This window comes from Sesamum indicum, linkage group LG15 (genome assembly GCF_000512975.1).
Source record: "Sesamum indicum cultivar Zhongzhi No. 13 linkage group LG15, S_indicum_v1.0, whole genome shotgun sequence".
Lineage (NCBI taxonomy): Eukaryota > Viridiplantae > Streptophyta > Magnoliopsida > Lamiales > Pedaliaceae > Sesamum > Sesamum indicum.
The window spans coordinates 7,511,918-7,534,341 of record NC_026159.1 but is presented as its reverse complement, the minus strand read 5'-3'; the positions used below and the strand labels follow the sequence as shown (position 1 = coordinate 7,534,341).

General features: G+C 31.9%; 4 protein-coding genes across 7 annotated transcripts; 1 reads left to right on the top strand and 3 right to left on the bottom strand.

Annotated features, from left to right (window-relative positions):
• LOC105178176 (ubiquitin-conjugating enzyme E2-17 kDa) lies at positions 314 to 4,045 on the bottom strand. The gene is made up of 4 exons (XM_011101576.2): positions 3,868 to 4,045; positions 2,994 to 3,121; positions 1,009 to 1,113; positions 314 to 660 (listed from the first exon to the last, which is right to left on the bottom strand). Exons 1-4 carry the CDS (start codon positions 3,935 to 3,937, stop codon positions 517 to 519), a joined length of 447 nt encoding a protein of 148 aa, XP_011099878.1. The 5' UTR covers positions 3,938 to 4,045; the 3' UTR covers positions 314 to 516.
• LOC105178174 (rac-like GTP-binding protein RHO1) lies at positions 7,526 to 10,949 on the bottom strand. Of its 2 annotated transcripts, XM_011101575.2 has the most exons (8): positions 10,781 to 10,949; positions 10,217 to 10,474; positions 9,666 to 9,753; positions 9,424 to 9,533; positions 9,249 to 9,312; positions 8,278 to 8,342; positions 8,091 to 8,156; positions 7,526 to 7,985 (listed from the first exon to the last, which is right to left on the bottom strand). In XM_011101575.2, exons 2-8 carry the CDS (start codon positions 10,313 to 10,315, stop codon positions 7,884 to 7,886), a joined length of 594 nt encoding a protein of 197 aa, XP_011099877.1. In that variant the 5' UTR covers positions 10,316 to 10,474; positions 10,781 to 10,949; the 3' UTR covers positions 7,526 to 7,883. The 2 variants fall into 2 exon arrangements, with proteins under 2 accessions (XP_011099877.1, XP_020554692.1); XM_020699033.1 differs by lacking the exon at positions 10,781 to 10,949 and having other exon boundaries at positions 10,217 to 10,767.
• On the bottom strand, positions 13,952 to 18,508 carry LOC105178393 (3-dehydroquinate synthase, chloroplastic). The gene is made up of 9 exons (XM_011101858.2): positions 18,494 to 18,508; positions 17,557 to 17,948; positions 15,756 to 15,906; positions 15,504 to 15,671; positions 15,180 to 15,406; positions 14,905 to 15,028; positions 14,611 to 14,673; positions 14,377 to 14,520; positions 13,952 to 14,286 (listed from the first exon to the last, which is right to left on the bottom strand). The coding sequence occupies exons 1-9, from the start codon at positions 18,506 to 18,508 to the stop codon at positions 14,155 to 14,157; spliced, it is 1,416 nt and encodes a 471-aa protein (XP_011100160.1). The 3' UTR covers positions 13,952 to 14,154.
• On the top strand, positions 19,103 to 21,655 carry LOC105178173 (L10-interacting MYB domain-containing protein-like). 3 transcript variants are annotated; one of them, XM_011101573.2, is made up of 4 exons: positions 19,103 to 19,357; positions 19,455 to 19,549; positions 20,062 to 20,421; positions 20,640 to 21,655. In XM_011101573.2, exons 2-4 carry the CDS (start codon positions 19,535 to 19,537, stop codon positions 21,132 to 21,134), a joined length of 870 nt encoding a protein of 289 aa, XP_011099875.1. In that variant the 5' UTR covers positions 19,103 to 19,357; positions 19,455 to 19,534; the 3' UTR covers positions 21,135 to 21,655. The 3 variants fall into 3 exon arrangements, with proteins under 3 accessions (XP_011099875.1, XP_011099874.1, XP_011099876.1); XM_011101572.2 differs by having other exon boundaries at positions 19,455 to 19,558; XM_011101574.2 differs by lacking the exon at positions 19,455 to 19,549.

Genomic DNA, 22,424 nt, shown 5'->3' with positions numbered 1-22,424 from the left:
TTCAAATAATTTAAAATTTTAATTTTAATTATTCAAAATAAAATAATAAAAAATAAATAACATAAAAACAATTCAATTTAATAAAAAAATAATTTATTACTTATAAATAATTAAATCTGCACCCAATTTTGTAACACATATTATTGTCACAAAAGTTAACAACATATAAACAGAAAATCATTTCAAAATTCGTTCCAAATTTGAGTCTATTGCAAATTTATTTAATCCGTCATAATTTTTTTTCCGATTCTAGCCACCAGTACGAACGGGCAATTACCCGTCACAAAATTCATTCTAAATTAATTAAAATGCGTTTCAAAAACCCGTTCTAAAATAATTATTTAGTTGAGATCACGACACACAAACAAAAATACGTACATGCATAATTATACCCATCCTTAATTTTATACATTTGTCCTTCCAAGAATTAGGAATCATCACTCAACAAATTAAAGATGGTTATTAATTACTAATAATAATATTAATTAGCAAGTTTGGGGAAAAATCTGGTGAGTGTCAGCACATGGCGTACTTCTGTGTCCAGGTACGAGCCATTGTATCGTATTTGGATCTATCCGTTTTGTACATATGGGCTATCTCTGGAACCAGTGGGTCATCCGGGTTTGGATCTGTCAGCAATGAACATATGGAAAGTAAAACCTGCATCCATCCACCCATATATATTAATATTCAAATGTACAGGATTATTTCGTAATTCTAACAAAATAAAGGACTAAAACGTCAAATGAGTATAGTTGCAGGACTAAAAATGCATTCAAGCCAACAATTATAAAGCCAATAATTAGTATCACGTGTACTGTGACGACGAGGTAATAGTATACAGTAAAAACTTTATACACGATTCTTGCTACTTTACGAAAAGATCAAAATTATTATCATATAATATAGTAATTATAAAATTATTATTTAATATATTTTTTTATCATGAATATTATTATTTTTTGAAATTGTAGTGAATTAGGAGGAGCATAAAGTAAATAATAGTACCTTGGATATGGTGAGAGCTGGACTCCACTGATCCTTGAGGATATCTAAGCATATATTCCCATTATTGTTTATGTTTGGATGGAACACCCTTGTCCTGAAGGCTACCTGATCAAACCATGCATCATTTCCTTAATTTTTCCATCAACATATGATTTTTTCTAGGGAAAAGTATTATTTTAGTCTGCTAAGTATGTCTAATTTTAATTTTAGTTCGATAATTATGTTCATTTTTATTTTGGTCCAGTAACTTACGAAATTGCTTATTTTTGGTTCTTTGTCAGATTTTCGGACGATTTTATCCCTATGAGTGCATATGGACTAAAACTGCCTTTCAAAAGTTGCATAGGGGTAAAATTATCCGAAAATAAGGTAAAGATAAAATTAAAATGGGTAACACGTTTCGTTTTAATTCATTTTAGAACATTTTTAAATTTTATAACTCTTAAATTTGTAAAGTATTGGGAAAAAAACAAAAAGTGTCGTGTTGAAAATATGTCAGACACATTATCTCATGTAAGAAGCTTTTTCTTTTAGGGTTAAATATATTTGACACTGCTGAATTATGCATCAAGTGCATTTACCTTCATAAATTATAGAATGTAACAAAATGCCCCCTCATGGTATGGATAATTTTTTTTATGACTTAAATGCCCTTATTATTTTCACCCCTTTGAAGTATATTTATTACCATTATTTTTCTAAAACGTAATTTGAATTACTATGAAAATTTAATTTAAAGTAAATATTACCCAAAATTTATGATTGTTATAATTAATATAAAATCTATATAAACTTTATAAGTTTACAATGATTGTATTTTTTACATAACTGTTCAAAAGGTTACATAATTTTTAGGCTAAATTGCATAAAACACCCCTGAGTTTTAAAAACTCAGCAAAAAGAACCTTCTTCGATTTAAAAATAAGCAAAAAAACCCTTTGTGTTTTAAAACTCAGCCCGATCGTTCCTCTCCGTTAAATATGACTAACGACAATAGCGACGTGGGGGCGGCGATGGCCATTTTTTTTCTTTTTAAGTTAATTAACTCAATTATAATTAATTTTAATTAACTTAATTATAAAACATAATTAATTTTAATTTTTTTAGTTAATTTACTTATGTTTAGTTTTAATTTTTTTAATTAACTTAGTTATTAGATATTTAATTATTATTTTGTTTGATATATATTGGATCTCTTTTTTCTTTTAAATATATATAATACTAATTTAAATATAAATATTATTCATAAAAAAGTAATATAATTAATAAAATATTTAAACCTAAATAATAATTTAAATTTAGTATATTATTTAAAAAAAAATATTTAGTACATAAAGTAAAGTATAGATTTTTAATATATTATTTTTTATAATATATTTTTTTATTTTTTGGATATTTTATATCTAATATAAATATATTTTTAAAAAATGTTGAAATATGAAAATAATGTATATAAATATGTATAAAGAGTATTTTTATCTTTTAGGTGTTTCTAAAAGTTTTTGAAATAAAAAATAATAAAGTAATAAATTTAAATATAATTTATTTCATTTTTTAGTCATAATGGCAAAACAAATGCACACAAAACAAGCTAAAAAGGCCTTAATCTCTTATATAAACATATAAAGAGTATTTTAATCCGTAATGACCTAAAATATTGACCAAAACAATAGAAACTGACAACCAAGCGCACCACCTGTGCCTGCATGCCACATTTCGTTAATTGTTAACAGAATGAGGTTTTTTTATGGGGTTTTGAAAACAGGAGGAGGGTTTTTTTTGTCTATTTTTAAAATATAAGAGACTCTTTTACTAATTTAATAAAACACTGAGCGGTTAGCCTAATTTTTACTTGTGTTGTTATATATATTGAAAAAATTTTAAAAATAATTTTTCAATACAATGTGAACATATTACATCAAATAAGTATATATATATATATATATTAAAAAAAGGAAAAGAAAAAGGGGAAGAGAAGGTTGTACCTTGGGAGGTTTGAAAGGATAATCAGGTGGGAAATGAATGGTAACTTGGAAAACACCACCAGCATATGGGCTGTCATTTGGTCCAATTATGGTTGCTTGCCAGTGGAACATGTCTTGAGCCACAGGCCCTGAAATTTTCATTTTTTTTCAATTATTAACAATAATATATGTGTAATAGATTATACTACTTAATTTGAACATATCATAATAAATATTTTTAGATTACATTAGTTTTTGTCCATCAATCTTCTCCTATATTTACTTATGTCCATCAATAAATTTAATATACTAAAACATATGTATAATTTTAAAATTCTGATGTATTACTGATTTATAGCGTCGTGCGAATAATATCAAAGATTGTAGATCCAAGAGTTTTTATAATATATAATAATCTCTATACGTCTGTGTGCAAAATATAGAAAATCATTATTTGGCAAAATTTATTTAAAGTGTCTTATAAATTCATACATCTTACAAGATGCTTTTAGCGTTCATAATATAATAGATCTTATCTTAAAAAAACAAAAATTTGGAGTGTTTGGATAAAATAAGATTATGGAGATTGTGAAATGTTAGTAACCGTCGATCTTACAACTAACGTGGTTAGAACTGAGGCATTTGTTAAATTTTTTAAAATGAGTTAAAAACTCATTACTTCTTTTCTTTAAGGGGCTTATTATAAGCCCTTAACATCTTCTTTTCGAATCTTACAGCTCTATTTTTAAAGAAAACGAAAAAACTGCCAAACACTTTTCAACATCTTATAAGCTCTCAAACGTTTCATAAGACGTTTGAAAAGTTTACAGACTCACTCAAATACCATATAAATAACTTGTGGATCTCTCGATATATATATATATCTCAATTGTACCTGCACTGCATGAAGTCGGAGGGTCTCGCTGCAGCTCTTTGAGCTCCTTGAGAATTCTCCTCGACGCCATTAATTATATAGGTCGACCGATTTGAACACAAACTCTTTAGAGGCTAATAAACACTATGTTTGCTAATTAGGAACTATATAGCTAGAAATGTAGCAAGGTGGACAAGCTATGAATGTGTCAACCAATGACCAAAACAAGCTTTATTTATAGATGGAGAGTTTATGGTACAAATTCCATGGGATAAAAGTTGGGACTCCTTTGAATTTTTTGTTCAAAAGAGGGACCATTTGACTTTAAGAGAACCCTCCCATTTTACTTGCTTTTCAATCGCATCAATCCCATATCTCAATAAGGAGAATAAGATGTTTTAGAAATACCACTTTATGGGATGATCAAATAATTTAATAGTATCACTTTATTTATGTGAAAGATAGGTTATATAGTGAGGTCTTTGAAGGAAATTGAAGAACTAGTTTCGATCTTTTTTACGAAAAAAAGAATGCGGAGATTATTATAAAGTATGATAAAAAAATCCTTTTTTTTTTGGGGGGGGGGGGTTTGATTTTTTGATGGAGTATATTGTAAAGAGTTGCTTCGGGGAATAATTAGATTATTGAATTTTGAGAATTTATTCTTTTCTTAGGTGTTTTCGATGTTTTATGATGGATATTAAGTGTTTTTTTTTAATTAGAAGAGTGGACCTGATTAGATTTTTTCTAAATATTATATTTTTTTTATTGATGTAATAATTTTAAAGTATTTTAAATTTTTTTAGTAAAATGAATGCCTGAAGTGTGTGTTGGGAATCTTTTTCGAATATTATATTTATATAGTAAGTATAATATCCAAGAAAGAAGAAATATGTCAATCATTATAGAATATTATGAATAAAAATAAAGAAATATATAGATTTAAATTGATTAGTATTATACACAAATAATTTTAGTTATTAAGATTAATATATTTTATATTCTTTAAGGATTTTTTCTTTTGGGTAACAATAATTAACTTAGGGAATTCATTGATAATATTTTTATAATATTTTTACAAAAAAATTTATAATATTTTTAAAAAAAAATTTAAATTGCATAATAGTATGTTATAATTTAATAACCATTGGACTATATAAAATAGCGCAAACTTATTTATGCAAAATTCAATATTGAATTTTTTACTAACTTCATTTACGGAACATTTTGAAATAACAATAAAATATTATCATATTTCCACCCATTGAGAAATTAAAATTATTTTGTAAGTTTCAAATATTATAAATAAAATCTTATTCAATTAATAAAATACATTATTTAAAAAATATTATCCTGATATATATAATTTCTTCTAAAAAAGGTAATTCATATTAAATGACCCTTTTATAAAGTTTCCAAAGGTAACTTTTTATTCCCTCCATAAAAAAAAATTAACAATACCTGAAATTAATAAAAAATAAAAAATAAAATTAGAATTATATGCTAACAGTACAAATATACAATAAGAAATTAAAAATGGAAGGAATGTAGCATAATAAAAATGGAAGCAGTTTAGATGATGATAAGTTATTGATGCAGTCTCCCCGAAAAGTTTGAGATGTGTGAAGTGTGTTTAGATTGCAAATTTACGATTATACTGTCAAGTCTTTTGTCTCATTCAAAAGCCCCAATTTTAAATTATCACGTGATTGTCGCGTGACATTTTCTTGTGAGTTCTAAAATTTTTCATCCAAAACGGATCAACATTCTCAAATTTTTAATATTATAGAATTAGATTGCGAAAATAAATCATACGGGACTAAAATTGCCACCCCTTACCACAAAAATGGCAACTTCCTCTTATTAAAATCATAAAAATTTATTATGGAGACAAACTAAAGAATCTTGTATTAATTTTATATAACAATATTAAATAATTGTCACTCTTTTAGTTCTTATTTTGTTTTATTTTTTGTAATGACTTTTGATGAATTTAATTTATTATTCAGTAAGTCAATTAATTACATTTCATAGGCTACGCTAGTTTTGTAGCTTCGTGCACTGTGATACATAATTTTAAATTTAAATTAATTACATACATTATTCTGAAAAGAATTTAATTTGTCCACATATATACAGCAAGAAATGTAATTAGATAAATCTTGTACAATTTTTTTTATTATATCTAGTTCCATTGTAATGATTAGGGATAAAATGAATTTAGTATATTTAGTTTTTGTTTGGCTTCTAAATTATTAATAGTTGGTTAATTTGTTATTATTTAACTATTCTTTTAGCTATAAAAAATACTAAATTATTAAAGTACAAGACTCGTTTTTTTTTTTTTTAATTAATGACATAACTGAAATGCACCATTTTAATTTTACCCCTTATTAGTGAATGTTAATGAAATATTTCATTCACTTTATTTTAGACGTAATTAGAATTTAATAGTCAGAGACCATAGCAAGGTGCGAATGGAGTTTAGTTCGATCAGTGAAATTGAGGTCACATGACTATTCGGACAGAACATTAATAATTAATTATTATATGATGTCATTAGTTCTTTTCCTCTTACAAAAAAAAAACTCTTATAATTAACCGTAATAATATTTTCGTTTTAAATTAGGATCATGGATTAATCATTCTTTCCCCAAAAATTATAATACAATTAATGATAATTGGTGAGAAAATTACAAATTATATCTGGGATTAGGGATGATAGTGAACTTTAAACAGTCATAACTCTCTCATGCAAATTTCTTCATACACCCATGATCTGTATAACTGGGAGCTCTTCATTTTTAGGTGTATATGAAAATGTTTTCCTCAAAGAAATACAAAAATTAAAAACAGTTAAATTACATCAACCCCTCTGAAATTTGATTTAATTATATAAATATTTTTTCGTCATTTATAAAATTACAAATACACCATCAGAAGAGTACTAGTATAATATACTTACAAAATTTTACCAGTTAATAAGAGGCACATTTGTAGATATTAAGTGTACTCATAATTTGATGAAGAGTAAAAGGTGTTTGTATAATTAAAATGAAGTGAAGTGTACAATATGATTAATCTCTATTGAAAAAATGATAAAAGAGTTTTGTTATATCCCCTTCCAATTTTAAGGGTTAATAATTAGGGGCGTGATAGAGTACAAAAAGTTGCAAGCATTTGAAAAATACAAAGTTGAGGCCACCAGCGAAGCATCTTGTAAAAGAAGAATGTGAAGGAAGCATGGCTAGAAATGTGCATTCTAGTGGTCCAACTTCAACTCATCCACCACAAGACATGGAGTCTATCATTCAAATTCAAATTCAAATTTAAACAACTGCAACAATGTCAAAGGAATCTTATCTTCAGCCTGTTGTTGAATTTAACTTTATTCCTTTTCTGTCAAGAAGGAAATGGTGCCAATGAAACAGTGCATAAATAGAAAGCAGAAGGCGTTATACTAAGGCAATCGATCGATTTTAATAATACCAAGAGGACCGGGGAATCTTGGAAAAGACCTGATATAGATTATAGGTGATAAGCAATAAATAAGCAAATGCATGTCAAACTTAAGCATCTGAATTCCATCACATTGAGTGGTGAGCATGTCACTTATTGCTGCATCAATCAGTCGGCACAGGACATAGTGGTATAGCGGAAAGGAAATAGAATTAAACAATTACGACAAACTTTTTTTATGTGATGCATAAAAGGGAAATTAAGTCAAAAGAGAATGTGCGAACCCTACATTAGCCAACATCATAAATCTTCGTCTCATTAATAAACAAAAATAAAAGTAAAGGAATCAAAACAGGGCGGGCACAACGAAGTGGCCTAAAAGTGTGACTTAAACACTAGGACATCAAACGCACAACACAATTCAAGCCACCAATGCTTCCACGGGGATCACTAGTTACTTTGATCAAAGGCATGGAAGGGCACTACAATTTTCTTCTGAGGCAAAAGAAACAAGAAAATGACATAGTCGGGTGGACCAGAAGAACGACTGCTGGACATATTTCATTACCTACTTCTGATCACAATATAGAACAGGCCTTCTGAGACTTCCCCTTCTTTTTCTTTTGCTTGGGTGGTTGGAGCACAACTTTAATGGCAGCATCAAAAACTGCTTTGACATTCTGCAATAAAAACAAATCAAGAAGCTAGTTCAGTATGAAAAGCTGAACCTCATGAAAGCGGATGTTTACAGTCCATGAGAAGATGAAATTGAGAGTCTTATGGACCTGTTGTGTTTTTGAACTACATTCAACATAAGATGGAGACCCAATCATCTTTCTCAGCTCCTCCCCCTGGACGTTGAAAGAGGATAATATAACGTTCAGAAATTGATAGAAAGTACATAAAGAGCAGAGATGAGAAGAAATAAGCACAAAATGAAATGTGAAATAGGTCAAATCGGTAGAGGCCCACCTGTGCTGCAGTGATTGGTACAGCACCTGGATGGTCATCAAAGAACTGCTTGTCATCCCGAAGATCTAATCCATCAAAATCATACAAGTCAACAACTAAAAACGTTAATTTAACAAATTTGAGCCATTTTGTTTTCTACAGTTGAAAGCAAAATACAAAGTATAGACAAGCCTAATAGCTAATGTCGCTGTCAAAATATTAATATAAATACATTGGTGATTATCCTTGAGTTTTCAGATTGAACAAGATCAATAGACCCACTAAGAGTATAAACTATGCAAAACTCAGAAACAAGTCCCTCCATCGATTTGTGCATAAACAAACTCTGGTAAAGGTGTACAGTCTCATCTACAGCCAACAGATTTATACATGAGAAAAACAATACAGAAATGATGACTTGAAAGAGACTAAGATCTGTACCCAAGCACATAAATGAGTGAAGACAGCATCAACATAACAGTTGCATGCCTCTCCTCATTTCATCAAGCTGTATGACAATCAACTTACAGGAGGGGGAAATAGACATATAAAGTAAAATTTACACATTGAAACACAGTAACTTGAACTTGTAAAGGTAAGGAGCAGCTATAACCCTGACCATTATCAAGACCGAACAGGTTACAACTCCTCATCAGTAAAAACCATTTCAAAATATGCAAAATTTACAAACAGTAACAACAAAGATTATGATGCTGATCCAATTCTCACTACTTTCAATTAATGTTATTAAATTTTCCAGGTGTTGTCAGATAATATACAGGCAAAAAATCCATCTAAAATTCTTTTCAGCTGTTTATAGTAGTGGCTGCAGGAAGCTTAAAGCTGACAGGATGGTCTCTGTCCATCAGATATCCTCTATAATAACATACTTCATGATGAGTCTTAGTTACAGTTAAACAAGATATCTAAAGCATATTTTGAGCATAGAAGCTGGTTTGGGCCACTCAGAAAAGATTAACTGAAGATCTCACCGAGTTTTGTGCCAACAAGAACAATAGGGACACCAGGAGCATAATGCTTCAATTCGGGAATCCACTGGAAAATGAGTAGGCGTTTCATAAGACAAAAGAAACTCTGGCCAGTAAAGTGGAAAATAGGAAGTTAACAGTGTCAAGGAAAAACTTCTAAGACCCAAAAATGCTTTACCTTCTTGGAAACATTTTCATAGCTGGCCTTGCTAATGAGAGAAAATGCCAGAATGAAAACATCAGCTCCACGATAACTCAAAGGTCTTAATCTGTTATAGTCCTCCTGTCCTGTTTTCATAAAACGAAAAATGTAGGTTCTATTATAAAAGAAATACAGAAAGATACATACGTGCTTAAATTTATAGATAAGAATGCCGGGACATATATCAGCAGCTCTGGAAATACAGGTGTAATAAATACCAGCAGTATCCCACAGGCCTAGGTTAACAGTGCTTCCATTAACGACCACATTTGCACTGAAATTATCAAAAACAGTAGGCACATAATCCTGTTCCATTTACAAATGTAGAGAAAATGTTAACCAGAAGAAATTATGTTTCAAGGTGTAAGAGGAAATGACATAACATCATATCTCAGAAACATATCCGCTGCATATAACATAACAAATATGAGAACAAAATGTATATGTAACCATAAATCAATTATGTCATATCGATTGATTTGATTCATCAATTTTTTCATTGACATTGCCCGGGAAGCTGACATAGCATCCCCTGCAATGTAGTAATAAAGGCAAAATAAGGTGTCCTGATATGTTTATTTCTTTCTTCCATTTTATTTCATTTCTTATATCTAACCAATCACATAATGTAGTAGGTCAGACAACCATCGAGAAAAGGGAAATGCAGGCACCTTCGTTTCTCCATTTCACCTAATCCAAATTACTCAAAAACATATACATGAAACAACCAATTGAATATCAACAACAATAAGATCAGAAAAGAGCTGACCGTGGGGAAGGTGTTGCTGGTATAGGAAATCAAGAGACAGGTCTTGCCGACGGCACCGTCGCCCACCGTCACGCACTTTATGAATCTCGAAGCGCTCATTCTTCGCAAACGGAAATTCCCCCCTTTATTTTTTCTTTTCCCTCAGACACTCTCAGTCTTCTCCTCTCTCTCCCTCTCCCTCTCACACACTCTCTCTCTCTATTTGTCCGTCAGATCTTCTCCTGAAGACCTGATGCAATGCGCAACTACCAACGACTCCTAATCACACATAAATGAACATCCACAATCAGAAAACACAAAAATCACAGAGACTCCACACTTTTCCCACCCCAACAACTCCGGCACACGAGAGAATCATAAAAAATCAAACCCTAATCATAAAATTGGAAAAGAACATATATATGTATGCGGGAGGGATGGAAAGAGAGAAAATGGGGGATCGAGATCTAGAGAGAGAACCGAAGAAAGAAAGCAAATGGTGAATTGAAGGGGATAAACTTGTGTGCGTAGGTAGTGTAGTAGTGGGTGAGAGTGTGCGTGAGATTTATGGGTGGGCAACAATACCTTTATTCAGCCGGGAAATGCTGCCGTTGAACCGTTCCCCTCTCTCTCTTTCGCACACGCTTTCAACGCTTTTCTCGCTCTTCAAGTGCCCATTTCATTCTCGATCTACAACCGGCCTCCAACCTCTCATGTATCATACCTCCTCCTATATGGCCTAACTCTTCTTCATTCAAATTCTTATAATATAGTATAGTAGGTGTTGTGAAAATAATAATAAAAAAAAATAAAGTTGTTACTATATAGTGTTTTTCTTATTTTGTATCCAAATGACTTGGAGAGGATTGGATTTTTTATTTTACATTTTTTTTTTTTATTTCATTCGGTATATACAAACGGTTGAGATTAAAATTTTTGGGATAAATAATCTAATAAATTGGTTCGTAATTTGGTTTCTGATTAACGTTTATAACAAATTTGATAATTCTAAATCATATCTTATTATTAAGGAAATAATATCAATTATAACATGAAATGTCTCTCAAATCATGTTATTTAATCCACAATCTTTACAGGAGTTTCCACTCTACAAATATAAATTGGGGATTTTTCCAGCAATACAACACAACAAGTCAAGTAAGGGCTTATTTATTTAAGTATTATTGATACCTCCCCAAATATTTTTCCTCAAAGTCTAAGTGTAAGGAAATAGGCCCCTCCCGGGGGTGCCTAGTAGGCCAAGCCCAGGGCCAAGAGCAAGATACAAAGCCCGTGAACTGTTCTCTTTTCCTAACTTGGCAGGCCAAAAGAATGAATACAATCCAATAAGTTGAGTCATTGTACAATAGGAAAGCCACATCATATAGGTGGCTGACATCTCAAGATATGTCATAGTGAAAAATATCCAGTTAACCCTTTGAGACTCAATTTTAGTCAGCAAGCAACTATAACCCTAGATACATAGATAAATAGGGCAAAACTTTGTCAAATGATCATATCTTTGTTTAAACAAGTTAAAAAATCCTGATATTCTTTTTGTTCTGTAGCTAACACGTGAGCTATCCAATGACATCAGATTCACCCCAACTACCTTCCGGATCTTGCACTATGGATGCTTATAAATTAAGACATCGTGCAGTCATTTTGGTAATACAAACTATTACACTTATACTCACTCTCTCTCTCGATTTTAGATTATTTTCAATATATTTTTGCACTACACATGATTTTCATCACTTCAACATTACTTTTAACCATTATTCTTACTTTGATTCATATTTTGCTTTATTTCTTCAATAAATCTATTATTTAAGCATCGGAGTGCTAATTTTTATTTTACGGGTTAGTCCCTCGATAATCTTAGGATTTTTACAAAAATTCTTAGGTCCTTGTAGTGTGGTTGGACCCCGGTACGCATCGTTAGCTTTATCTATGGGAATTATTTAAATTTAGATATGAGAAATGGTCAGTTCAGACAATAGAGATGATAATAGATCTTTTGAGGGAAACACCTCCCTCCCCGCTACTGTAATCTACGTTGTCCCACCTCCAGAGCAGGTAGTAGGGGGACACAATGCCCCCGATCCAACATTCGACCCAATAGCTTTACTTGCTGCCGATCAAGCCGCTTCTCGGTCAGTAGCTCTGATAGTTCATCGTGGAGACCATCAATACAACTCTATGAGACCCCAAGCTAGTGGAGCCAGACAATCCTCCCACAGGAAAGAGGCAGAGCACATGGTGATCAAGGAACTAACGAGCAAGCTCCTGTTGTACTCTAACAAGACGGTCCTGTACCCATTGAGTCTGCCAGGAATGAGGTATTCATTTTGCATCAATAATTTAAAAATAAAAGACATCAGGATATGATAGTAGAAAAAAATATAACATACATAAATAATATAACAAAAATTAAATTAAATTAAAAAAATCAAATAGACAAGAAAATCCTACAAATAAAACATGATTGATTTTATTAAATTTTAATTTCTTATTAAAAAGATCCTAAATAAAATAATTTGACTAATTAATTTATTTTATATATTTTTTTACATTATATTTTACTTTCGCTTTAATTTTTTCAAATATGAGATCAAGAAATATAATTATTAGTAAATACCAAACGAAAAATTTCAATTTTAAAGATAAATTTTTGTAATAGCAAGAATTAAATTTAGATGTGAATTATCAATAAATGAATTAAGTTTTTTTATCAATTAAACTAATTGTTATCAATTTCTTTGAAAATATAATTACATATAATAATAATTCAAAAATAGAAATATAAATAAAATTATGAACTTCAAATTTTTGTAATCAATAAATGATGATATAAATATATATTTTTATACGTTCAACGATAGTAATACGTTCTACTTATAATAAAAAAATAATATATGAATAGTACAATCTACTTGTTCAATTTTTTTGTATTTTCCTGTAATTGTTTCCACATTTAACCACCAAATCAAAGAGTTATTATAAGAATAATATCGCATCCCCCCTTCCCCTAAAAAAAAAAAAAAAAGAATAACATCGCATCCAGATATCATTTCACACACAATAAAAAACAGAAAAAACAAAACCTGTCAAAAGTAAGTATAATCATTACAATCTAATATCTAAACACCTCCTCAAACTCAAATTTTATTGAATTTAGATTAAATAAATAATAATTTAAGTTTTTATTATTTATATTTAAGACCCAATCAATGAATTGATTAAATCCTACAATTTTTTTATTTATTAAAAAAATAAAATAATTATTAGAATAAAAAATAATATATAATAAATAAAAGCATAATGATCAGTTTGTAAAAGAATTAATGTCGTTAGTTATATTTAACAGGGAGGGACCATTGAACTACATTTAAAATACAAAGACTTTTTTTTTAAATCTATTTTAAAAACATAAGGATTTCATTAACTAAATTTTAAAACACATGAAAGTTTGTGCATTTAACCCATTGAATTTCTGAAAGCAACAATCTGGCAGTATGCAGAGGAGGACATCTGTTTTTCAGTTACCAGAGTGACAATTTTGGCAAATATCAAATATCTCTTTTAACATTCGTAAACTTCATATGCTAACATTAAAAGCAAAACTGAGCCAAAATGATTTTTGACTTAATATATAGGTGCTTGCCGATATTATGACTTTTCCCATTCTTTCTCTATTGCCTATGACACAAAACCAAACTCCAACTCGGAGGAAATTCTCTCCAGCCAGCAAAAGAACCCATACAATCTGCACTCTTATTATCATCAAGCAAAATTATCCAGTAAGTCCTAACTAGCTACTGGTGATGTTTGTACAACATGGTATTGAGTAGGTTTGGTTGTAGCACAGGAAACATCTTCATGGGGCAAAAATACAGAGAAATCAAACAAAAAATACATACACAGACCGAATTTCAGCAGGTGAAATAAAAATGAAACTATGACTTGCAAAATGCATGCAGCGTGTCATCAAGGGCCTCTCTATCGTAATCACCAGTAAAAACACAATTGCCTAGAGGACCTTTCAGGAGGATGAGCCTTAGCAGACCATCCGCTACCTTTTTGTCTACCTGCATTACAAAATACCGTTATACTAAGAACCAGATGGTTAGAGCTTCAAATATAATATGTGTCGAGTTTGCTTTAGTACTCCATCTTACCGCCATAACAGATTTAAACATGTCCACAGTCATGGTTTCTGGAGGTGCTGTAGGTAATTTGGCCTGTTGCAATATCATATGCACTCGCTTTACCAATGAATCATCAATCCATCCAAGCCGGTAAGACATGTCAACTGCCATTACCTAAAATTGAATATGCAAGCAATATCTTTAAGCATGGATGGATACATGGATCAAGCACAAAAGTTTGACCTGGTCCAGAAAGAAACATACCGTGCCAGCTGCAACAGCCTCCCCGTGAAGCCACTGCCCATACCCAAAACCAGTCTCAATTGCCTGTGAGTATATATGGAAAGCACATCATGTAAGAGACATTCTAAATAAATTCATATTTCAGAAGTACCGCACTAACAATGACAAACTATCTCAGAGAGTTAAGGACATTTGAATCACCGAACTTAGAGAATAAAGAATAATATGCATTTTAAAGACACCAAAAGCACAGTCTAGTAGAAAATTCACATTAGTTATTTAAAGCGTCTCTATATTTTCAAATTTGATACTCACATGACCAAAAGTGTGGCCCAAGTTTAATGTTGCCCTCAGTCCGCTCTCCTTCTCATCTAAGGATACAACCTCAGCCTTATTCTCACATGAGCGTTTGATAGCATAAGCAAATGCACTCGGGTCCCTGCAGAGCAAACTCTTTATGATTACAGGTCAAATTCCTGAAGGAAATAAGCATGCATGCCCATGGACAAAAGATATATAAGCAAGAATTTAGATCAGCAAGGAAAGAATAATGATGTGGTGTGACTAATGTCTTGACTACATATATTTACCTTGCCAGCAGTGCGTGCATATTCTTCTCCTGCCACTCAAAAAATTCAGCATCCCTTATAAGTCCATACTTTATGACTTCTGCAAGTCCTGATGCTAACTCACGATCCGGCAATGTGTTCAGTGTGTCGGTGTCAATAAGCACACATTGTGGTTGGTAGAATGCTCCAATTAAATTTTTTCCAAGCCGATGATTGATTCCAGTTTTACCACCAACTGAAGAATCTACCTAAACAATAATATGATGGGATAATCAGAAAAAGAAATAAGTAATATACTATTTTGAATTGGCATGCACAGATGAGGATGCAAGTAGCTAATCAGACCTGCGCCATAACAGTTGTAGGAATCTGAATGAAATTCACTCCTCGCAGATATGAAGCTGCAGCATACCCACACATGTCACCAATGACTCCACCACCAAGGGCAACAAACGTACAGCGCCGGTCCATTCGTGACTCAATTGCTTGGTCAAAGATTTTCATTAGAGTTTCCTGTGAAGCATAAAATAGTGCCATTGTCATTTGAACCCAATTATATGATTAAGTCAGATAATGATATTAGCTTAGAATACCCACCATGTCCTTAAATTTCTCTCCATCTGGCAAAATTACACTCTCAACTTTGACATTGGGGTTTCCATCCGTTAAAGCAGAAATAGCTTTATCAAGATACAATGGCGCAATCGTGGTATTGGTGACCACAAGGACTTGCTTGCCGTGAATATGCCTATAATACAATAGTAACTTAAAAATTATCACAAAGAAATTGAGAAATAAAAGAACATTCAAACTCAAAGATTCAACTCTCTCGACATGCAATAAAAGAAATTAGGAAAATTGTTAAAAAAAAAAACAAAATCCCACTATGTTAATAAAACAAAAAGAACAAATATTTAAAGATCAACATATATTGGGGAAAAAAATGATTCTGTTTCACACAAAAACTTATCTGTACTTAGCTTTGTAAGTATTGTATAAGAGACTTAATCATTGTTGTTTCTCCTCGTTATGCATATATCTAGGAAAGTAAAAGTTGGATGAGTCTATGTTGCTTAAAAAGGGCATGGGCTTCCAACCACTCAGGAAATCTGGCAAGCTATGAAACTTTTAAGATGTTCACCTAACTTAGTAATAAAGGAATCCAAGACTAAAAGATGAAGAAACCGTGGAGTAGCAGCCAGAATATCTTCAAAATTGAATAGCCAAAACCAACAAACATTTTGGATATGGATCATTTGTAAACACATTCAGATTCAGGGACTCCAGGCAAACACCCAAACCACAGAGGTTAATTAAAGGGGTTCGACCCCCTTCACCCCCAACAAAGATCTAAATATTTGACTAGGTCCATCCCATAGATAGCAAGACTAGTGTTTCTAAAGTTCAGATTTTTCTATCTTTGTGCCCGTGATACATTCGTGCTTGTATAACCCCCTGTATATTCAGATTCAGCATAACTTACACAAAAACTGAAATATGGCAATAAATGTAAATGTGCAACACAAATTTTCATCTAATGCAGGGGCAGGAAAGTCTGCCCTTGAGTAGTTATTTTTCTATTATATTTCAAATTTACATAGAAGGCAAGTCTTGGGGTTAAAAACGGCAGTTCTTCTGTGGCCTTCAGGTCACGGAATAACACCTGGATGCTTGAGTGAAGGTGTAGTAAGGATTATGGCAACAGAACAGTATACTAAGCATAACCATTACGTAGCACGTTGTCTTGAGTTGCCATTAGTCATGATGTAAAGCACATCATTTATGGATTGAGTTTAGAAAGGTATGCATCATTTTTTTTTCTTTTTTTAAAGAAATTAATATGCAGCATTTTAACTTCAATACAAATGCCACCACTATGCAACAATGAAAAAAATGTCACATTTGTTAAGTGTCAGACTACATTTCTGGATAAGAAACAACCCTCATTTTAAACATAACCAGTCACAGATGGTCAAGTGCACAGAATTTGAACAAGACACACAAACTCAGATCAGCAGCAGTTCAAAACCAATGGCACTGGCATTAAAGTCAACCTTTACAAAATTAAACCAAACGAGCCAACTAGTCTATCCTCAAGATAGTGCATTGCAAAGTACAAGTGGCATGGAGGACTACCACAGCAAACACTAAGTATTGATCAACATATAAAACTGCACTTTCTTACAAATCAACGCAATCCCGGCCTGGTCTACATCATCTTAGACTATTTGTAGATTAATCAATTAACCTCTTATTCTCCTTCAGCATGACTTTGGTAGGCACGGCATAAGACGATTTTTCCAAATTTCAGTGGGAACACCAAACAACCCATTGCAAAGAAAAATTATCAACTTCAAACAAAACTAGAAACAACAGCAAACACAACAAAATTAACTACCTTTGCAGCAGCTCAGGTTGATTAAGAAGGCCGGAGCCGATGTAGATCGGGTAGCTCCGGTCCCCCAAATCGACCTCTACAATTGTAGAAACATCAGGAGAGGAAGAAGACGAAGTGGGCTGATCCATTACCGGGGCAGCAGAAGTGGCCGACGCCTTCAACCTCAGCGTCAAATTACGATTATTAGAATCAGAGGATAGACAGCACCGGGAAGAAACGGAAGAAGCGAAGACCGGGAAGCGCAAAACCGAGTGAAACGAAGCGAAGTGATTATTGTGTTTGGCAGAGCGAGGAAGAAGCAGCCATTTGTGCCGACGGAGAGAAATTGTGGCTGTGGGCTCAATCCAATCCCGCTCGGCGTTGTGTGTATGTGTGTGCGCGTTTATCAACAACTACATGAACAGATTTTCGTTTTAGCGTCGGAGTATTGATTGTTGGTTAGGTTGTGAGGTTTGGTGAGTGGTAGGTGAATTGATTTTCGTTTTCACCTTAATTTTCTTTTATATTTTAAAGAAAATACAAAAAATGGAAACTTGTGCAATTTGGTAGGTGAGGATTGTGAAATTATAAGATTGGATCAAATTTGAATTTATTAGATAAGAAATATTATATACTTATCGTGTAATAATTATATAATTTAAAAGAAGTGATCCACGACTCGACTAATTTTTTTTTTTAAAAAAAGTGTGTTGTGGATGCTTTTAAATATTTTTTTTATTTTTTTAAAATTCATTATATTCAATTAATTTTTAACAACATAATAAATTTGAAAAAATTATAATGTTAAAATTGTATTAATTTAAAAAAATACAATAAACTATATAAATATAATAGTGTATTTTTTTTATACAATTCTAAAAAAATGCAACTAATTTGTAAAAATAAAATAGTATAAAAATTTTGTACAAATGTAAAAAAATCAATTATTGTTGAGAACCAGACATCGGCACATTTGATTGTGTAGAAGAATCTCTTTGTTGGATTTGTTGCCTTTCAAACGTTTGCTGTCAATCCATCTCGTCGTGAGTACGTGATGTTTGGTTTCGACCAGAAAGTGCAGATATGAATAGTAGTGTCGTAGATCAACTCAAATTCCGAAACTCAAATATGAAAAATACAAATATCATAATAAGGATTGTTTGTATATTTGGATTTAATGTAAAAAAAGAAATGAAAGACAAAAAAATCTGTCAACGTAGTTCCCTATGAACAAAATCGGGAAAACTATAATTTGTATTTTATAATTTACCCCATTTGTTTAATTGTTTTACAACTTAATAAATTTAGTCCCACAAATAAAAAAATATTGCAATTTACGTCCCATTAATCATTTTCGTTAAACTGTTAATGGTTAACGGATGCACGTGCTTTTTTTGTTAAATTGCAATTTTTTTTAAATTTGTAGGACTAAATCGATTTGGGTTGTGAAATTATAGGATCAACGTTGCAAATAAAATTAGTTATGGCACGAAAATTGCAATTTTCCTGAACAAAACCGCTCACTGGAGTATTGGGAGAAAATATAAATACGTCAAAGCAAAGGGATTGTGGTTACAAAGTAAGGAAAAAAATAGGAATAAATAGAGCAAAATTCTATAAAACCCCGATCCCTGGGACTGGGAGGGACGACTGACGATCTCTTTGCTTCATGAAATCCTCTCCTTGACCAAAGGCAAGAACCTTTTCAATTTCACGTTATTTAGGGGAAAAAAGACGCAAAAAGTGCAGTAGTTTGGTAAATCGCATCGTCGGAGGTGAATAACAGCGCGTATAAGTAACTGTGTGCGTGCGCTGGTTTTTGGTAGGTGTTCTACGATTCTTACGTCACTTTATACTTATTTATAAGTAATTATGATGGAGTTATATTTGGTGATTGAATTGTTTTTTCCGGGTTTTAGGAGGAAAAGTTTGCATTTTGGAATTTAGCGGATTAGTTTTGGAGGTCTTGAGTTCAACGATGGAATTGGATTGATCCTCCATGGCAGTAAATCTGGTGAACTTTGTTCGTTTTCTGTTCTCTGAGAAGGGTTATTTTGTTTCTATCACCTGAATTTATAGCAGCTGAAATGATGGGTGCATATAGAGTTATTTTTTGGTTATTTCTTTTGGGCTGTGCTCTAGAAATGATGTTTCCCTGGGAAAGCTATTCTTTTTAATTTTCATATGCTTAGCATTTGAGTTCTCTGCACCCTGTGTGGGTTTCACATCAGGCCACTTGTAATTGGTATTATATTTTTGGAACTGGTAAACTTCACATTAGAGTATGACTCAGAAAATTAATATGCTGTATGTACATTCATATTCTAAGATCTGAGGTGAAGAAACAATACGGAAGAAAAATCATGAGTTCGTGTGGAACAACCATAGCCCTGTTTAGTTTCTTGTCATTGTTATTTTGTGTTTAGGTGTGATCTTTTGTTAGGGTGTTTTCGGGTATGGTTGTTGTTCATTTTTACACCTGGCATTTCTTATTTGTTGCTTATTTGGTCTTTTGTTGAACAAAAGATGACCACTCGGACAACTCGTTCAAGGAAACCTGATGTGGTGCAGCAGCCTGAAAATCAATTGCGTGCTAAGTGGACAGCTCCATTGACTAAGACTTTGGTTGATTTGATGGTAGACCAGATTCAAAAGGGGAATAGATCAAACAAATCTTTTAGCAAGAGAGGGTGGAAGTTCATTTGTGATAACTTTCGCATTCAAACAGGTTATTGGTGGGATAATGATCAACTGAAGAGCCGTTATGTTGCCTTAAGAAAGCAGTATATTAATGTATCATTGCTACTCGATCATCCTGATTTCAAATGGGATGAGGCAACTGGTGCAATCACATCTACGGAGGAAGCATGGGACAGATACATCAAGGTCTTCTCGAGTTTATATTTTGATCCCAGAGCTGAAGAAAGTCTCCCATTTACATTATGTGTTCTTTCAGAATTTGGTAGCTTGCTTGTTATCTAAATGCTTTTTATGTTTTTCAGAATATTTTAAAAATTATGATTATTATGTTTTGATTCTGCATATTAGTGTCTTAGATATCTCTGGTTGAGTATGAATATTTCCTAATAGTATATGCTAATCAGGATCATCCTGATGCTGAGACCTTGAAGAGTATGGGCTGTCCAATTTTCAACCAGCTGCGGATGATATTTGCAGAAGCAGGGCGACACCAAAAACAGAATGGATCAACCAAGGAGAATGAAACAATGCCTTGTTCTCCAGGAGATCAGATTGTAAAGGTGGAACAACTATCGCCATCTGAATCAGAGAACTATGCGGATCCGGCCAGTCGCAAGAGAGGTCGGAAAGGAGTTGAAGATGCTATTGCAAGAGGTATACTGGAGATGGCCACTGCTACAAGACTCAGGGCAGAAGCTATAAAGAATTTCAATGGAAAATTCTCCATAACTGATTGTGTTAGAGCATTGGATCAATTGCAAGGCGTTGATGACCAAGTATATCATGCTGCTTTGGATCTATTCAACAATCGTAATGCAAGGGAGACATTCTTAACTCTCAGAGTTGAAAAACGATCAATCTGGTTGCAAAGGAAGTGTTTCAACTGTACCCTGCCGTAGCCCTAGCAGTTTCTCCTTACGTCCACTTGGGAGATGGTACTTTGTACATATGCTAGACTTAGAATTTTGGCTCACATCAACCCATTCTCTAATCTCCATGACTTCTGTACCGAGCTCTCGAAAATGCATCACACATATGCTGCTCATGGATGAAGACTTTGGAGTATAAATTTCGAGCGCTTCATCTTCTCGGCATGTAGAAGTTAATGTTATGCAGTACTTAGGTAGATATCATTATGAAGCAGCAAGTGTCACAACACCAGCAACAATATTCTTACGAACATGGTTTTCAAATTTCAGAGCCACTGGAGCAAACTTGACATCAGGGTTGTTTCTTGGATCTACTGAGGTACATTCTTCTGGTCACCTTGAGGAGCTATGAAGTGTTTGAGCTCTAAGCTAGAATTATATTCTTATACAGGGAATGGCAGAGTGTGTTTTGCTGCTTGTTCTCATAGTCTCTGCTTCTTGCCGTCAGGGGACTGTTTATTCTTTTCTTATTATGTATAGCTATTCTTTTAGGCCCTTGTTTGGTTCAAGTCTATATTCTATTCTAATATATATAAAAAAAAAAAAAAAAAAAGCCTCTTCTCACTCACAAACGTCGATTATTGACACCACTGCATTAATTTTTTATGAAACGAAAAATGCCTTTCAACTGTTAATATAACTAAATTATTCGACTTTTTATATTTTACATGAATTGATAAATTATTGTTATTATTTTTAATTAGTATATTGATTTATATATTTGTTTTTATTTATAGTATATTTTCATAACTTTGTATGCACATAGTAACGACATACACCAATTGCTAGTGAAGAATAAGTTATCTCAAGATACATAAGCTTGTATTTGGTTTGATGGATCCATTAATGTGACTTACCATGCAACTTCTATTATTAGTATGTCAAAGGAATGAAAAAATGAATCGAATAAAAGAATTTCAAATTATTCATTTACATATTTTGAAAATAATAAAAATTAAAATTAAAAAAAAAACAACTAAGCAACATTTTGCTACATAAAAATATTATTTTGAAGTATTAAGTTAATTATAAATATATAATATATATTGTTGGATGTGTATTTTAATTATTTTAATAAATATTTATTACATAATGAAAATATAGAATACAACAATATATGGTATGTATGCTATTATATAATACTTTATCACTATAGTAATATTTGGTAAAATGCATATAAAGATGTTAATAATTTTAATATGTAATATTTTTTTATATTTAAATATTTATATTGATATTTATTTTGTATAATGTATTCAA

Excerpts from the sequence above, each read along its gene's own strand:
- LOC105178176 (XM_011101576.2), bottom strand. The coding sequence starts at position 3,937 with ATGGCGTCGAGGAGAATTCTCAAGGAGCTCAAAGAGCTGCAGCGAGAC. Across the intron at positions 3,122-3,867 it reads TCCGACTTCATGCAGTGCAG|GGCCTGTGGCTCAAGACATG; the intron begins GTACAATTGAGA and ends TGAAAATTTCAG. Across the intron at positions 661-1,008 it reads CAGCTCTCACCATATCCAAG|GTTTTACTTTCCATATGTTC; the intron begins GTACTATTATTT and ends GGATGGATGCAG.
- LOC105178174 (XM_011101575.2), bottom strand. The coding sequence starts at position 10,315 with ATGAGCGCTTCGAGATTCATAAAGTGCGTGACGGTGGGCGACGGTGCC. Across the intron at positions 8,157-8,277 it reads TACCAATCACTGCAGCACAG|GGGGAGGAGCTGAGAAAGAT; the intron begins GTGGGCCTCTAC and ends TTCAACGTCCAG. Across the intron at positions 7,986-8,090 it reads GTAGTTCAAAAACACAACAG|AATGTCAAAGCAGTTTTTGA; the intron begins GTCCATAAGACT and ends TTTTTATTGCAG.
- LOC105178173 (XM_011101572.2), top strand. The coding sequence starts at position 19,535 with ATGGCAGTAAATCTGGTGAACTTT. Across the intron at positions 19,559-20,061 it reads CAGTAAATCTGGTGAACTTT|ATGACCACTCGGACAACTCG; the intron begins GTTCGTTTTCTG and ends GTTGAACAAAAG. Across the intron at positions 20,422-20,639 it reads CATGGGACAGATACATCAAG|GATCATCCTGATGCTGAGAC; the intron begins GTCTTCTCGAGT and ends TATGCTAATCAG.
- LOC105178393 (XM_011101858.2), bottom strand. Across the intron at positions 15,029-15,179 it reads ATGCACGCACTGCTGGCAAG|GGACCCGAGTGCATTTGCTT; the intron begins GTAAATATATGT and ends TTTGCTCTGCAG. Across the intron at positions 14,521-14,610 it reads AGGCTGTTGCAGCTGGCACG|GTAATGGCAGTTGACATGTC; the intron begins GTATGTTTCTTT and ends ATTCAATTTTAG.